The sequence below is a fragment of the Ruditapes philippinarum genome, unplaced genomic scaffold, assembly GCF_026571515.1.
Source record: "Ruditapes philippinarum isolate M1 unplaced genomic scaffold, ASM2657151v2 ctg111_1_1_1_1, whole genome shotgun sequence".
Classification (NCBI taxonomy): domain Eukaryota; kingdom Metazoa; phylum Mollusca; class Bivalvia; order Venerida; family Veneridae; genus Ruditapes; species Ruditapes philippinarum.
The window spans coordinates 349,937-369,023 of record NW_026856776.1 but is presented as its reverse complement, the minus strand read 5'-3'; the positions used below and the strand labels follow the sequence as shown (position 1 = coordinate 369,023).

Below are 19,087 nucleotides of genomic sequence, written 5' to 3'. Positions count from 1 at the left end.
CTTATATAGATTTTTTTTACCTTCTTAAAGATGTTTTATAAAATAAAGGGAGGCAACCCCTTTAGTCTCCCATGCAAATGTCAATATAGAAATAGTACAAGTTAATATCACACAAGTTCACGTGGCATTAAAAGAATTTATCACCAATCAAAAGAAGTCATTGACGGATTTCTTTTCAATATATCAAAAATACAACACATATAAACTTTAAAAGTTAATGAAAAGAGTTCAAATACTCACTATGAAAAAGGGGGTATACAATTATAAACCAATAGACAAATTTAAAGTTAATTTAAGAAAATAGTTCTTATAGGATTTCAGGAATAAAGGCGCACTCTGGCTGTTCTCTTCAGTTATTCTAATCAATGGACAGAAGTCAAATTAATAACTTAATTCCCTTTAGAATGATTATACATGCCGCTATAATGTTAATATCAAGTATACTTCAATGAGGATTAATTTATAAGCCTTTAATCAAGTCAGTAAATCTCCTAATAAGAATAACTAAAAATTCGGCTAAAAATTTATCTTAGATATATTTGTGAATTTATGTGGTCACTTTGACTGGAAGTTACTCTAATTACGAAATTTGAAATAACTAAGCAGTTGGCTTACTCGGAAATGCCAATTTGTTGACAACCAGAAGTGTGTTTTTATTTATGTTTGGTATAAGTGTTTGTAAAATCTGGTATGGTTTCTTCTTATTAGAATTTGGAGATATTGCATTTGTGCATAAATATGTCGCTTCTCTTTCAGAGTAGTGCTTTTAATGCGTTGACTCTCACATAATTTTTTTTAAATGTAAAAACAACTCTAAATTGTGTGTCCTGGGACGGATTTCTGATTGAATCTATCATTTTGTCGTGCGATTGTCAAGTGTACAATTATGTCAAGTAGAGCACGGCGTATGTCATGTACGCCACGTGTCAGTATCACGTCGGTAGAGGACTTGAAACCACCTTCTTGTAAAGGCCGTCGGAGAAGTTACAACACTGATAGTCTAAAGTAAGTTTATAAAAATTCAAACCGTTCTTTTCTCGCAAAGTAGTGTTATTGTGTTGGTCTTAATTTGAAATTTACACGCTTTAAAGATTTGTGTTTTAATTAATTTTACTTACCACTCTAAGTTTATTAATTTGACGTGTCCATCTTTCAATCTGGACAACATCATTCCTCATTTTTAGATGAACCGGCTCAGCTTGGTCTGCACTCGTCGTATAGATAGAATTTGTGGCTAAAGTCAAAATGATCGGACGAAATCAATATTGATACATAAACTTGTATTTTTAATAACAATATTTTCTTATTGTGTAATGTATTGAACAAGATGAACAAATGCAAGCTCTCCTCCATTGCCGTCATTTTCCGGTAAATATGAATGATTTTTTTACGGGAAAGCATTACTGTACAGTAATACATGTACTATGTAAAGCAACCGGAGTATTATTTTGTGATAAATGATCTTTAATTTACAATGGGCTGGATCAGACCTTATGTACAGAAGGAATTCATTATAAGCCTTAAAATACTCTTTGTGTGTTTTAATATTATCAGTAAGTTTATAAATTATATTCATAAAAATGAACAAAACTTTGTGAGGTTACACATTGTATTTAGAGAAACAATGTACAATTTTTATTGTATTTGCACTGTTGAAATAAAAACTATGAAAGAACTGAACAGAAGGTTTATTTAGTCGTTTGCATGTTTCTTTTACAACATATGAGCCGCGTCACAACAAAACCAACATAGTGGGTTTGCGACCAGCATGGATCCAGACCAGCCTGCGCATCCGCGTAGTCTGATGAGGGTCCATGCTGTTCGCTTACCAACCCTATTACAAGTAGAGAAACTGACAGCGAAAGCGCAGGCTGGTCTGAATCCATGCTGGGCGCAAACGCACTATGTTGGTGTCGTGACGCGGCTCATATCTAGACATATATACATGGCAATAATATTCTTATATAGATAATGTACGAGAGTGTTGTACGTATTTTAATCACGGTTTAATAACTCTTGTCTTTTGTTGAATGACTAACAATTATATAATGCGATATTATGAAGTTAAAGTGTGTTCTCTGTTTTCATAAGTTCAACAAATTTCATCATACTAGGTCTCTGCTAATATATCTCATGAAAATGTAACATTAATTCAGCACAAAATGAAATTCATCTTTAATGGGTTGAAAGCATTGGTTCAACTTACACAACACGTCTATTATGGTAAAAGCTGTTAGTTGTTTTTCTTTACTTTTGTAGGGGGTGAACAAAACTCATTTTTTTCTTATATATCACTTGTATTTACGTTCCACTCTTATATCTGTGCAGATATGTTATGTTTGCAATATTTTGGGTATGGGAAAAGTTGTTCGATGGAGTCGTGATATTTCATAAAAAAGCGCCATGCCTGAAACATTGATAACCTCTCTTAGATTATGCTCGTGACAACCGTGCTAATTTCATACTTTAGAAAGATACGTGCAGCACTTCCTTTGTAATAAGAAAACAAAAATCCATTTTTGTGACAATTGAATCTTTATATCTCCGTATTAAATACACATTTAGCTCCATTTTAAAATTTGACTTCTGTATATAAAAGAGCAAAGGTTAATGGGCAAGTTTTAATGCCATTTTGAGGGCTGCTTTTAAGTTCAAAGGAAATGGGTATTAACTAAGATTGGACATGTAACAGGTTGCTTTGTAGAGAATAGATGTTGCGGTATTTGTGTTTGATTTACACCGACAATGGTTTTAAATCTACAATCTATTACTTATATTGTAGCGATGTTAAACTTTTTATTTACCCGTACGCATTGTTGTCGTGTTTGCATTTTTAATAAAACCATCAAATATTAGCTAGCCCTTGATAACACTTGAGTTACAACTGTCAAGTGTTTGTTAAGAGACTTATTGTAATGTTCAACTTGAATTTGAATGTGTAAAATCAGATTTACACCGGACTGAAACTAAAAACATTCAAGGGCCGTAAAATTGGCATTGTTTTGTTATTGTTTTTTGGTGTGATTCATAACGTTAATTGAGGAGAAGTTGTTAAACACGGGCATGAACATAAATGGAATTTTAATGTGTGAACTTTTTACAGGAATTACGATAAGTGTAAGGTTAATGAACTGAAAGCGTTAGCCTACGCATGGAAAACTGATTTGAAAAAAAAAGAAAGAAAAAGATTCTCTATGGACAGTTAATTCATCGATTTATCTTTAACGATAATATTGTTAAATTATTTTCCATTTGATCTTTAATAAAGAAAGAAATAAAATAACAATTAACGAACTATATAAAAATGGCTCCAGTATGGTAGAATGCGGCCATTGATTTATTTTTTATTTTTTATCGTAAGTTCTGTAAACTATGTTGAATTTCTAATTAATGGATTGTTTCCGGCATCGAAATTATTTAAATTAGATTGACCGTTAAGCATTACGTAACACGTGCTTTAATTTACATATATCAGTGTTTTTATTGATTTCTCGTGCTTGTATAGAAGATTACAATGTGCAGACGATTGTGACAAAATTATACATAAATTTCACGTTTGAAAATACTTGTTTTGTCGGAAGCTGGTGGGTTTATGGTGTTGGTTGAGAGGAAAACAAGTCTTCTAGCCATTAAATCACTGCTTTGTTTTGCTTTAAACACAGAGTTTACGGCGTTCTGCTGGGTGGGAAAATTGATTTTAACCCAGAAAGAATAAAAAAAGCAAGAATAGTTTTGATCCAGTATTAGACAAATGTGTTTTCGAGAATGAGTCGCAAGGGAAATTGTGTTATAGAATATAGATCTACAATTCTCTGAATGAATTGAGTGATGGATATTTTTGATGAAAAAGTGCATTGAATGAAGGTAAAACTGTTATAAGAAGTATAAGTTGTTAGGATCTATATAGTGCGTCTTACTGACAAAATATTTGATTATGTTAAACTCAACTTCATCACCGGCAGGGTCTAAGCGACCCCTAAGCAGAAGTAGTACAAAGCCTCGTATAGGAAGTGGAGGTTCGGAGAGATCGGGCTCGCGACCGGCATCCGGGATGTTTAGATCACAATCAAGGTAACACATGTGTATAGATTGAACAAAGGGAGGGAAGTAATGGTAATAACATGATTAGAAATGTATCGGTTTTCTCCCTTGGGTTAGAGGGAAACATGACTGGTCTCGATCAAGATAATGATCAATGTCCGAATTGAATTTGTACAAATTTTTCAAGAGTTCATTGTGCTATATCTGTAATCTTTCTTGAAAGCAGTATTAACATTCAGTCGTTATTAACATTCTTCGTCTTATTTCGGACAAAGACGGATACATATTCTACGTGGTTACTTCCCCTGATGAAGCTATGCTGTGTTATCGTTACATGTTTAATGGCTGACACTGCGATACTTAAAATTGTACATAATGATGAACATGATTCTTAAAAAAATGAAGTGAAAAGTTTCGGCATATCCAAAACATTATTTTTACATTTTAATTTTATACAAATTTCAGTAAAGTTTCGAAGTTCATGTACAATAAAAACCCTCAGTTAAGACCACCATCGGGACTGGAACAAAGTGGTCTTACATTTGTATTTGCGGGAAGGTCTTAATTGTGAATATTCTTATCATTGCTTACATACTTTATGACCATGGTCTATTTTAGTAATTTTGTATGACCAAACAATACGCATCTTAACCTGCAAATACAATAATAAAAGTATGTTTTAATACATTTGTATTTAGTTTGATGAGAGGAAATCATATTTCTGAGGAAATTTAGCATTAATTTCACTTTGGTCTTATTTCAATATTAATTCAAACGTAACGTGATACCTTTGTTTAAAGAAGATGCCAAGGTGATGTCTCTTCGAATTACCATGATCACTTTTGACCTTGACCTTTCGTATATTATACATTGTATAATCATGTTTGTTTAAGAGTGGTCGTAGTCAAGTGCTCTTTTTATAAAATGGCATACGATTAACTTATTATATTGGTTTTGTAAATGATAGTTTCATGGGATTCATTGGTTCTTGACTTTTTAATACGTCTGTAAATAGTCCGCGTATGTTTAATTTCCATTCAAATTTCGACTTTTAATATTTGTATAATATAAGGATCTACCATACACTTTTTTGTCAGATTTTCGTGAATTTTACTGTACCAACTGCAACTACTAAGCAATTAAGTCAAACTTCGGATAAGGAGTATAATCGACGAGGTCTTCCGAAAGGTTTTGCGTTGAAACTCAGGATGTCATGACAAATGGCATACTAATAACTGTATCTAGGATTTGAACAAACTTGTGCCTTTCCCTTAGATTTCCACACCCACTTAAAAAATGGGAGCATAGGGCCGAGCCATACATCTGTCCGTCCGTCCGTCCGTCCGTCCGAAAGTCACATTTTCCTTATCCGTATCTATAACCAATAACTTGAGAAGGAATAAGCTACACTGTGTTCAAACGGAATCACCTCATCATTTACGGAAATCATATACAATTTTATATGTATGGGTTGTTATTGTGATTATACAAGCATCTTTTACTTCCCATCAATGTATCTTGTAATCCTAACTTACACAATTCAACTTTTATCTCTTTGTTTTTAAATCAAAGAAAGTTGATGAATTTCTTTATATTGGGCTATGGTTTGTGCAATTTGGTAGGGACAATACTGATCCCTTTTGATTTTGAAGTGTCAAGGTTCCTGTAGCCATTACCACTTAAAGTTTGTCCCACTAAATTAAATTACTAGGGAACGCTTTGATTTGACCTGAGATTTGATGTGAAGAATACACATGACTAGTAGATGACCAATTCAGTTTAGAGGTTGCTAAAGAATAGTGGATGACTCCTATTATATTGATTTTAAGTGTAGTAGGTCAAGGCCACCGTGGCGTTGACCTCTAAAGACGAGCCCAATCAGTAACTAGGGAATGCTTGAGCCTAAGATTTAGTGTTAAGGTCTGCCATGACTAGTAGAAGATTCCTCTTGATATTAGGTCATTAGGCCAAGGTCAACGTAGCCTTGTCCACTTAAAGCTTCTTCGCCTATAGTTCTAAGGTTGGTTTAGAGACTAGAAAATGATACTGGGGGTAAGGTCACAGTGACTCGTGAAATACTAGTTCCAGTCTAATCAAGAATATAAGTTTCATCAGTCATAGGTTTGTGAAACTTATTAGTTATACTTAATAATATTTGTATAAATATAAAACTTGTCTCTTATAAGATACATGTAAGTACATATGCCACCGTGACAGCAATAGAGCGGGACAATACTGTCCCAATAGTGCCCTGTGGACACATTTCTATTTTTTTATTAATTCGTACCACCCATCGTTTCATTGTAAGCTAATGTATGATCTTAACCCACATACTTACGCTTGAGTACGTATTTTTAGACTTTCGTATAAAAAAGCTTAAATTCAATGTAAACGCTAGGAACAAAAGTAAAAGAAATCCGCAACATTAGAAAATGTGACACCGGTGCCGTTAAACACGCAATAGAAAAAATATGTATATTTAGTTTGCCTTTAACTGTTTAGATACACCTGAGATGTTTTGAAAAAATGCTGTTTATGTACTTTCTAAATATAATAAAACACGAAGCGGTCCTTTGAAGATTTCACATAAAAGCGCCGTATTAAAATTTCATTAGATTTAAAAATCGTATTAAAAGTTAAATGTATCAACATTTAAAAATACATTTGGCTTTCCAAATATTTTAAAGGGGGGGTCCGTTTGTTTGGTTAAAAAAAGTTTGTTTGGTTAAAAACCAACATAGTGCGTTTGCGACCTGCATGGATCCAGACCAGCCTGCGCATCCGCGCAGTCTGATCAGGATCCATGTTGTTTGCTATCAGTTTCTCTACTTGTTATAGAGTTTGTAAGCGAACAGCATGGATCCTGATCAGACTGCGCGGATGCGCAGGCTGTTTTGGATCCATGCTGGTCGCAAACCCATTATGTTGGTTTTGTCATGACGCGGCTCATATATTCTCTCGGTTTCTTTGACAGTTGCTATCGATTTAAATTCAATAAAATCAATTTATAGAATACACTACAGCGTTTGTTCTGGCGGTTAATCTATCTCTATTATATACAAAGTACAATTATGTGAAAGTTTTAATATCAAGTTTGTCTCTTGTTATAAATATAGAAAACTGAAAGTCTTAATATATTTTCTTTAATTTTATTTCATATACAAAGGGGTATTGATACTTGTTATACTGATTTAAGCTTTTACCGTACTTACTTTTGTGAGCACGCCCCACTAGACATCGCTGGTCTAATCAAATGACCGAGCCTTTATCCGAATAAACTGTACATATTGTGGATTTCGAGTCAGCTTGTTTTTTTTGTACCTCTTTAATATATTTGTGTGTCTACTGAAATAACTTATCTGACACTTAAGACCGACCCACTTGCATTTGGCAGGTCTGGATTTAACTTAAGAAGGCAAAGATTGACGGACTACTTATTTGTGTATATTATTTACTTACTGACCCCCCCCATTTAAATCATGATATTAATCTTTATGAGCAACATTTACAGTACATCACTATACTTGTAGATGATAGAGCTTGCAAGCTTATTTGTTCAACAACTTTCCTAAATCCGGGTGCTTATTTCTACAGCTACGACAATGTAAGATGGGCGTTTTGGACATCCGATTTTGCTGTTATTATCCAGCGTTGATTAAAATGATTAAATTAAGCTAAGATGTTCGTGTGGTTCCTATTTGAATACGGTGTTTTGTTTAATAAGCTCTTCTAAGGGTAAATGTTTGTATATCAGTGTAAACTACTTGCGATTTCGGACATGCCAGAATTTCTGGATTTACCTATTGATATATGGATTTATTGAAAAAATTATGAAAATTTGGGATTAACGAAGATAAAACTTGTGAACTATGGACACCAATAGCGATAAGTCAAAGGATCGCGTTTCACGACTTTTCTAGGGCATAAATGTTATCTTTGGTCATTCTTTAATATTACCTTCTTCACTATTACTTTTTAAAATATTCGCTTGATTAAAATAACGTTTATAGTGTCGCAGTAATTGGATATTAACGCATTTTATAATGCTAATGAAACATGAAAGCATGAGTTTAGTGTGTACATATTTGTTTAAAGTTTAAACAATGGATTTTATTTGTGGTTTGATTTGACAATTAAGAATTGATTCAGAACATTTATTTGAATATACAAAAAATGTCTTTTAAGTAGTATTCACATTATAAGATAGAACTTATAAAAAATCAGGCAATTTTAAAAACGTTTTCCAAGAGCTTATCGTATTCATCTGGAACTAATCATTACGCTAATTAAACAATGTATTATTTGTGTCCAGTCGTCGTTAAATGTTTCAAGAATCGAATGTTTTCAGAACGCACCGTGCTTAAAATGACAATAACAGCTCTTATTGACTGACTTCTGCATTATATATGACATTTGTAAAAGAAATTAGAATTTATAATGCGAGCGCATCGATTCATTTATATCCGTGATTGTTCACTGTATTTGCAAAAAATTATTTACATTGTTTAATATTTACATAGTCAATTTCCGTATCAAAAGTTGAAATATAACCCGGTGTTTAGCGTTTAATGTATCAGTCATGAGAACGCGCTGTTGAGAATTTTATCAACGTGAAATTAGCATTTAGATGAAAGCCTTGTCGAAAGTTCTACTTAAAAAAGTGAGGAGTCTATTAAAAGGTCATTATTAAACATATATTGACGTTTTAATTGGCTGTGAAATCTTTGATTAATATATTATAAGCATATTATGTTTAATATTGTAATAATGCGTCGGTAAAAAAAAACAAGTGGGGTTTGTTAATAAAGTGGAAATTTACATTGTGTTACATTAGTAATCCGAACAATGAATCGAAGATCTTCCCACGCTAGTATTTCTGGAATAAGACGTGGGTCGCTTGCAGACCAGAATAAAGTGAAACGTGTATCACTTAAAGACGGCACGTTAGGGAACGTTTTAACCAGCCGTCTGGCGGCGCTGTCAGAACTAAAAGAGGGTGATATTTACTATAGGACTGAGAAGATATATCCGTCAATTCCGGACCATCCGGAAGACATCTCGATCACATTGGCAAGGTTTCCGCGCGAGACTCGAACTGGTTCCATTATCAGCATTAATCGTGACGACACGGCCACACCTTCTGAAAATAACCCTGGTTATGACAGAGACAGGTGAATAAAATGTTGAATTTTCGTCTTTTTTTTCTTATTTTTTATATTAATAATAATAATAATAATAATAATAATAATAATGATGATGATGATGATGATGATGATAATATCTTTATTTATAGAAGATAACACATGAAGTTATACCATCTTAGAAACAAATGTGCTTGAGTGAATAAAGATATATGTCTGTCTGTCTGTCTGTCTGTCTGTCTGTCTGTCTGAAAACAGAAAACAAATAACAGATCTTAATTTTAAATACATGCATTATAATTATTATAACATAATGACTAATGACAGAGTTATGAAGATATTTATTTAATCTGAAAGAGTTATGAAGATATTTATTTAATCTGAAAGATATGACAGAGTTATGAAGATATTTATTTAATCTGCAAGATAAGATTTTTACACTTATTATTAAAAGATGTATGAGCATTAGAAGAACTCATATTCGATTTTATTCTATTCCAAAGCTTTGCAACATCGCAACAAAAAGTCTTTTTACTATAGTTTGTGCGGTGTTTAGGTATAACTATGTGATGATGATCTTAAAAATTGTGAATTTCAGATAGGTTATAACAAGCTTTATAAATAAGAATTTCAGTGTGAAAATTCATCGTTCGTTCTTTAATCTTTTTCGTAAAAATACAGTCACGTTAAAAGAGAGTTAAATTAATGTTATTTTGCATAAAACAGTAGCATTCCACCTGTGTATGTTTAAGACCTTCTTATCCGCGACATGTTTACTTTATGGTACATGTATCCCCTGTTCTGTTTTTTTATAATTATTTACTCACAAGAATATTATAAGTTTCTTCATGGTGAATTAAAAACCTTTTCGTTGATTTTAATGATAGTATTAGGGGTCAATGTAGGTTGCCGTTGTACCAGCCGCAAACTTGATTATGTCAGTTAATCTATTTTGTTATATAATAAAATACGTGCAAGTTCTTTTGAATAGGAATGAAATAAATCGTTTGTAACGCTTTGAACAGCTTTCCCTTTTCATAACGTTGCATGCCAGATTTGTTTATACATTTGTATGTACATGCTTATTCAAAATGCGATGGAATACCAAAGCATTTGTACTATAGATATAGTACAAACTGAAATGTTGATAATTCATTTGGTTCAAACGCTACTACATGTAAACATTTGGGGTTATAAGAACTTACAGCAATCAATTAATTTTCCTTTATTCTGGGAATCACAACATATCATGTGTAAAATTAGGGAAAAAACAATGTCACGGACTGTCTTAGTTGAAAGAGTAGAAACTTCACAATAACTGTAGCTATGTCCATTTTTAACCATTAAATTATCCATTGGTCCAACTTATTAGCCTAATTACTTTTTGAAATTCGTTACTGAAAAAAGTATTAGCAAAATTATTCACTTCGAATGAAATAGGGTACTCAATCTATGATCTGACATCTCCGCCGTAAAATTCATACAAGAAAACACACAAACATGCACACACATGCACACACCAGGGTCTTTCAAATCTTTCAAAGACCCTGCACACACTCATAATTTCGAAAACAATGCCACAAGTTTATAAAATTATATGTTGCAATGGAAAAAAATGAGCCGCTCCATTACAAAACCAACATAGTGCATTTGCCACCAGCTGGATCCCGACCAGCCCTTCCAAACCCCAAATCTATAGGATCCATGGGTTTTTCCCTTTCAAAACCCTATTAAATAGAGAAACAGATAGCGAAATTATGGGTCCTGATCAGCTGCGCGGTCCAGGGTGGTCTGGACCCTGCGGTTTTGCAACGCACTATGTTTGGTTTTGTCATGGAGCGCCTCAAATTACATTGTATTTACCTCAGATCTGATAGTAGTTTAACCTCAGATCTGATAGTAGTCTTAAACCCAAAGGGATTTGTTCTTCATATGTCATTATAACTGCAAATAGGCTCTTACTCGACAGTAATTAGTGTAGCCACTTTTTCATGAAGAGACCAGTGCTGATAGTGATAATTGTGATTGGCATATTTTAATTAGCCAGGTCAGGAGTTTCTAAAAAGGCTGATAACACTGATGCAATTTGAGTATATATTCAAATTTATTACATAGATAATACACGTGGATTTGGTAGAGACAAATGATTACATAGTAACATAAAAATGTTTATGACTGTTTTTTTTCTTCTTGAAAAAGTAAGTTTCATATAATAGGAATGAACTGCATTAATAATCCAAGATATTAAAATATAATTAACACAACATGAAATTAACTGCTAATAATAACAGCTCCTTCCATAGGCAAAAATAAAAAGCGTTCCATAAAAGACGACGCCGCTCACCGGCGTCGCCAATGAAGATGTGAATAAAATAATTACATTGATTACATTGCTACAGTTAGGTAATTTGACCCGATCCACCTGTAGACTTAAGGAAACATGTTTGTACGTGACTGCTGGGGAAAAACAATGTTATGCTTAATTAAAGAGGTGACACTTTCTATATTTTTATCTGATATCCAGTTGTAAGAGCCGATTTGCAGTTATATGGGTAAGAGTTCGATAAGACTCCCTACGGTCGTCTTAATACGAACTCTTACCCATACATAAATTTTTGCACGTTTAACCGAAATTCGCAGTTTTTAAGAACAGAAACTTACTGTATTTTTGTTTAATTTTACTGTTCAAAAGTTTTTTGTTTCTTTTTTACATAAATTCGGTCAGAAATGAGGATTGGCAAGTTTTATATACATAGACATGAAGGTTATTGGTATCCGAGAGATAAGCGTGCATTTTAAAGTATTTAGATTTAATCGTTGGCATTTTCAGATTGATGTATGAGTAAGACCATATTAATATGCAAGACTGTTCATAGAAACAAAATGTAATGTTTTGAATGGTATTGTGACGTTGAACCAATTCATGACATTGTACTGGTGCATGGTCCTAGTGCAAACATATGGAGGGCGATCGTTGCCAAAATTCCAGACATGTATGTGTTCCTTTTGAAAACTACTTTTGAAAATGCGAACATGTATGTCTAGCATTTTTGATTGCATTCGTGCACAGCAAATGATATGCCTCTTAATCCAATCTTTTAATTGAAGGCACCCGCTTTTAAATAACAAGTTTACATGTAAATCTTAACAACTGACCTAACACACATTTACAAGTTCGTATCTACCATTGCATATAATACATAAGCATGTTTACACACTTGTAGATATATATATATGTACCTGAAAAACACAAATGAAATGTAAAACTCGAATGCAGAAAATATAATTTAATAAAACGTGTTTCCAGTCTTAGAACTACAACAGTACATTTACACAGTTACATGTTTAAAATGACAAAAGTAGATTCACAAAGTTAAACGATTTTAAGTCATGCATGACGCCCCGCCCCTCTCTGAGTACTTACGATCTTCTATCACGGAAATGTACGGACAGGTATAATACCCGTCGCCTCTCTCCTATTTCTCAATAAAGTGAAGGAAAACACGGCGTCCATTCTAACTTTTTTTATTTCTATAAAAAGTCCAATATAATTTGTATCAAATGAAAGATTACTCCATAAGCTTTCTATGAGTGCCTTGGAAATAAAAATGTATTAAATAGATGTATTGATTTTTTTGTTGTTTTTTTTAGTCTGAAATACACTCTCGAATTGGTAAGAAAAACACGGCGTTCCCTCCAAACTTTTTTTTTATTTCGTAATATATTTTGATAATTTTGGATTGAAATAAAAGTGTGATTAATACAATTATGGTATATAATTATATAATGCCTCAAAATAAAAAGGAATTAAATCAAAATGAATTAACTTTTCGTTAAATTTATCATGTTATTTTCTGTAAAATAGAGAAAATAAGAATCCCTAAAGAACGCTCAAAACGACAAAATTGAGAATGTTGCAGGCCGGTTTGATTGAGCCTGCTCATGGACGGTAATGGAAACAGCAAGTTATCGTCCACGCCCCCTAGTACCGGCTTGAGCAAAATTCAACATGAACTGGTACAATTTTGAATTTTTAAACATCCGCAGATGTGTTAATATGGTGATTATCATGGAACCTTCAATGTGACAGGTAAGTGCCATACCATGAAAAACGGCATATGATCCCCAAGTAAAAAAAAAAACAAAACACACTCTGAAATTCAGTAAGAGAAACATGGCGCCCCCTACTTACTTTTTTTTTATTTCTTGGTCAATTTTGATAATTTTAGAATATGATAAACAAGATCATCAAGGAAAGGCGGCGTTGATAATTTTAGACTCAAGTAAAAAATTCTGGAAACAAAGTGATCCATCGGAAGCATTTATCACAACAAAATTACACAAGAATTGCAGACTCGGTTTGATTGAGTCTGTACATGACTAAGTGCAACATCCCTCACGCCCCCTAGCACCGGATTGAGCGGTACTCAATTCTCAACACTTAATAGTGCTTAAGAATCCTTAATGAACTTTCTAGTGATGCCTTAAAAATGAAAATTAATTACGTAGAAGTATTAAAAATTTTGATTCTAACTTATCGTTGTTTTTTTCTCTCTTAAATCCACACTCATATATTCGGGAAAAAATAACGTCGCTTCCTTTAGATACTTTATTCAAAAAGGAAAATAAATATTGAATGAAGTTAAGACCATAAGTTTTGAACAAGTATATTAAAAATCTGGAAACAAGGTGATCCCTCGGAAGCATTAATCACAACAAAATTACATAAGAATTGCAGATTCGGTTTGATTGAGTCTGCACATGAGGGATAATGAACAAGTGCAACATGCCTCACGCCCCCTAGCACCGGCTTGAACGGTACTCAATTCTCAACATTTAATAGCGGTGGCATCAATGATCCCGAAAGACCAGAAAAATATAACAACACTGAAGTGAAATACGGGGCAACGTTTTACAGCTGCCTCACGGCACTTGAAACCTGCTGCTGTGAAGTATAAAAATCTGGAAACAAAGTGATCACTACAAAATTACATAAGAATTGCAGACTCGGTTTGATTGAGTCTGTACATGAAGGAAAATGAACAAGTGCAAAAAGTTTTTATTCATACTGAAAATACCTTATTAAAGATTGTACATATGTGCTACGGATAAGTATTTTCTTGATTTCGGAAAGGAAATCTCGGTGGCCGCTTTAAAATATAATTTTTGTTGAAAATGAAATTTGTGCCAATACATTTTTCAATGATACCAATAAGAATATTGGGTGTTTTTTTTACATTATTAATAAAATTACTCCCTTGAAGTTGGTCATTGTTTCCCCTAAAAATTTCCCAATCGCCGATGTTCCTCAGGAATATATGATAAACAAGATCAACAAGGAAAGGCGGCGCTCAATGAACGCAACCCCACATGACCCAGCAACAAGAACAAGTGGCAAGAAGCCAAGGCGGACCCAAAACAAAACACAGGACAGGGCACTAGGCAGAGCACGGACAGGCTAATCACTAAAATGATAAATAATTTGTAACTGATAAGAACACGATGTTAAAAATAAGGTAATGCATAAGTTATCTTCATCATAAATGGTAATATCAGCAATTTTCAAGTGATGTTGCTACTGACAAAACTTTTGTAACAAATGTAACATATATATTTTATGAAAAATGCCGTATGTTGTCCTTCAGTTTTATTTAAAAATATGGGAGAGGCGCCGTTTTATACCTGTCCGCAATAGAAGTTCGTAAATACTCCGAGAGGGGCGGGGCGTTATGCTTGACTTGAAATCGTTTAACTTTGTGAATCTACTTTTGTTATTTTAAACATGTTACTGTGTTAACGTACTCTTGTAGTTCTACAACTGGTAACACGTTTTCTTAAACTCTATTTTCCGTGTTCGAGTTTTACGTTTTTATTTGTATATTTCAGATCTATAAGTGTGCAAACATGCATATGTATTGCATGCAATGGAAGATACGAACTTGTAAATTTGTTGTCGTTTTAGATGTTAGGTCAGTTGTTACGATATATATGTAAACTTGTTATATAAAGGCGGTAACCTTCAAATAAAAGATTGAATTAAGAGGTTTACAATAAAAATGGTAGGCATACAAGTTCGCATTTTCAAAAGTCATTTTAAAAAGGAACACTTAACATGTCTGGAATTTTGGCAACGAACGCCCTCCATACAAACAAAGAAATTTTATATATGTATATTAGTGATTTACTTATTTATAAAGCCCACCTTTTATGTTCTTTACATGCTTCTCAAGCATTGTTACTTTTACACAGGGGCAATTTCTCAACGACATTCCTGCTCAAATTAAAAGTATCAAAAAATAAAAAAATAAAAAATAAAGAAAAGAAAAAAGTTCTGCTCAAAGCGTCAAATTATTTTTTTTAATTGTTTGATATCTTTATCAGGAACATCTCTGGATATATACACATACAGGTGTGCACTCTTTGTTTGAAATTATCATTACCAACAGCAGGGCTTTTTGAACAAAATATATCAATAATATTTAAGAATGCCGATACATATCTCTTTAGGAGGCGGATTAGAGACCCCTGGTTTCGCTATATAAATGTTTAATGTTACTCCTCTTTATATTGATTAAGACCTATTTAAGTTTGTAGTCTCAAACCAGACCTATTCAGAAAGTAAAATAGGAACATTAATAAAATTTTCAAGCGTGCCATCCTCCTTTTACACCTGGTTGCCTATTTTCTTTCACAATCATAGGGTATTAAAGTAAATACACGAGACTACCTGTCCTTACTTTAATCTTCCATTCACGGGTAATCTATCGATCTTAATTGCACAATGAAGAAATTATTGGGCACCGTCTCCCCCGTCTTACATAGAAAATAATCCGCTAGGCAGGTATTATGTAAATAGAGTAATGGCGGTTAACAAGATTTATACGTAGTGATAAGTTTAAGTGTGTCGTTAGCGGGTTTCTCTGGGACAAATACTGCTAGAAAAGGATGTTTAATAAACAATTGAATTAATCAATCAATGTAACATTGTTTCCCGCGTTCAATCAAACGGCCGGAACGGGATTTATTCGCATGCGTGATGAACCTGTATGACCTCGCGTGGCAACCATATAGTGTAAATAACGTTGTATTTTAATGTATTTTCTGGTCGTTTGTGGAGTAAATTAGTACATTATGGCTTCCAAAGGAGCCAAGAAAAATGCATCAACCAATAGAGTTAGTTCTGCAACTCCAAGAGAGTAAGTATTTCCTCAAAATGTAACCGAACTTAAAATGACAAAGTGTCATTAGAAACAACATGGCCGCTCGTAACATTTTTTCCGTTTTAACCTTAAAGCATTGTACTCTGAGTAGGAATTGTCACATCAGCAGTGGCATGCTTTTGAATAAAAAATCAGTCATAATTCGACCGTTTTATCTAAAGACTTCTTGTAAGTGAACAAGAGATATGATAAATGTACTGTTTCGTACCCGAAATCTTTCGCAACATATCAATGAAAGTATTACCCGTGTGGAAAAGTGTGAACGAAAGAATATAGGAAGTGTTTAATGGCTGCATGAAGACAATTGAAGTGTTTAATGGGCACATGAAGACAATTGATAATCTAAATACACATTGGTTAATAATAAAATTGTGAAATAAAATGTGTTTATTGATAGAAATATGGGTGTTATCCAAATTTGTTTGTTCCAATATGCCAAGTAAATGTTTTTATTGTTGTTCTTTTTAAAGGGGTTGATCTATGGCAAATTGTAATTTCTTATTTTTCATTATTTTTTAATGTTGATATTGTGAAATATTGTCTGCCTGGGTAAAATTGCTGTAAAAACAAGATATCAATGTACCCTTCATCTCTTGGTTCTAAAATATTGTGTTTGAATACTTGTTCATTTGTTGTTGGAATTAAGCAATCTAGTAGGGTTGTTAAAAGTCTGTGACTTTACTAAAATGTGTGTGTGGTCCATTATGCATACCCTCTGGCTCTTAATTTGTGTCTCGCAAGATCAATTTCTATGCTCAATTGCTAGTTACAACTAAAACTGCTAAATGTCTTTTTTAATGAGCAGAGGCCTATAAATAGCGTTGTTTGTGCTATAAATACGAAGGTTGTTGTTATTGTATTTCTAAAATCTTGGCTCATACTCTAAGCCTGGTGGTGGCAGTTGAATCTACCAAGATCAAGATCAGCCAGAAAAGATTTGTGCCATTTGATCACAAAAGGTCTGCACTGTTTGTTGTTAAGTCCGAACATATTTTGACATCTTCCCTAAAAAGGATGAATGGCATGTACTGACTAATTATAAGCAAACAGTGTAAACCACTGGTTATGTGGGTAGAATTTGTTGCTGCCAGCAGGCTAAGGATTTAAGATTGTAAACATAGTGCTCATGACAGCACTTACCATGTTATACTGTTCTGGCATTTAGCATGTTATACAATTTCCAGCACTTACACCTTTTCACCACTTACCATGTTATACCATTCCAGCATTTACCATGTTATACCATTCCAGCACTTACACGTTTTCAGCAATTACCATGTTATACCATTCCAGCATTTATCATGTTATACCATTCCAGCACTTAAACCTTCATGCCATGTTATACCATTCCAGCACTTAATACCTTTCCAGCACTTACCATGTTATACCATTACAGCACTTTCACCTTACCATGTAATACCAGTCCAGCACTTACACCTTTACAGCACTTACCATGTTATACAATTCCAGCACTTAATACCTTTCTAGCACTTACCATGTTATACTTTTTCCAGCACTGACACCTTTCCAGCACTTTCCATGTTATACCATTCCAGCACTTACACCTTTCCAGCACATACCATGTTATACCATTCCAGCACATACACCTTTCCAGCACTTACCATGTTATACTATTCCAGCACTTTCATCTTTCCAGGTTTAATCATGTTTTATAGAAATGTACTTCAACGTTTGAAGTGCTTTTGTCTGCCTTTTTGTGTCGCCTTGAAAAGGCGACATACAGGGATTACTTTTGTTGGCGGTGTCGGCGTCGTTGTCGGCGTCCCCTAAAGCTTGTCCAGAGCATAACTCAGTCACTTTAAGTCGGATTGACTTCAAACTTGGTATGCTGCTTCTTTCAATAACACGAAGTGCAGTGCACAAGGACCGGTACTCTGCACTTCTTAATTTTTGAGTTATTGCCCTTCGTAAATTTTCATACTTTAATTTTGTCCGGGCCATTTCTCCTAATGTATAACAGCTATTGACTTGAAACTTCATACGATGATAGATCTCATTAAAAAGAAGTGCAGTGCATAAGAATTGGTACTCTGCACTTCCTGATTTTTGAGTTTTTTCCCTTTGTTAATTTTCATACTTTATTTTTTGTCCGGGCCATTTCTCCTAATGTATAACAGCTATGTACTTGAAACTTCATAGGATGATAGATCTCATTAAGAAGAAGTGCAGTGCACAAGAACAGGTACTCTGCATTTCTTATTTTTTGAGTTATTGCCCTTTGTTAATTTTCATACTTTATTTTTGTCCAGGCCATTTCTCCAAAAGTATAAAAGTTATTGACTTAAAACTTCATAGGATGATAGATCTCATCAAGAAGAAGTGCAGTGCACAGAAACTGGTACTCTGCATTTCTTATTTTTTGAGTAATTGCCCTTTGTTAATTTTCTTACTTTATTTTTGTCCAGGTCATTTCTCCTCAAGTATGAAAGCTATAGACATGAAACTTCATAGGATGATATATCTCATTAAGAAAAAGTACAGTGTACAAGAACCGGTACTCTGCATTTCTTATTTTTGAGTTATTACCCTTTATATATTTTCATATTTTACTTTTGTCCATGCCATTTCTCATAAATTATAAAAGATATGGACTTGAAACTTCATAGAATGATAGATCTTATTGATAAGAAGTGCAGTGCATAGAAACTGCTGCTCTTCACTTAT

The 19,087-nt window shown here is 33.5% G+C and overlaps 1 protein-coding gene across 45 annotated transcripts in view; it reads left to right on the top strand.

The window, feature by feature from the left end:
* The window catches only part of LOC132747680 (androglobin-like), a 145,201-nt gene that overhangs the window by 52,977 nt on the left and 73,137 nt on the right, over positions 1-19,087 (top strand). For 2 of the 45 annotated variants that reach the window (XM_060737161.1, XM_060737158.1), the window contains exon 1: positions 3,920-4,071. The exons of 38 other annotated variants lie outside the window; for them this stretch is intronic. In XM_060737161.1, coding sequence (XP_060593144.1) covers positions 3,935-4,071 — 137 coding nt within the window. In that variant the 5' untranslated portion in view covers positions 3,920-3,934. Of the gene's footprint in view, positions 1-3,919; positions 4,072-8,660; positions 9,213-16,106; positions 16,379-19,087 lie in introns of those variants that run through there. 5 more of the 45 variants (XM_060737138.1, XM_060737144.1, XM_060737168.1 and 2 more) reach the window with 5 other exon arrangements.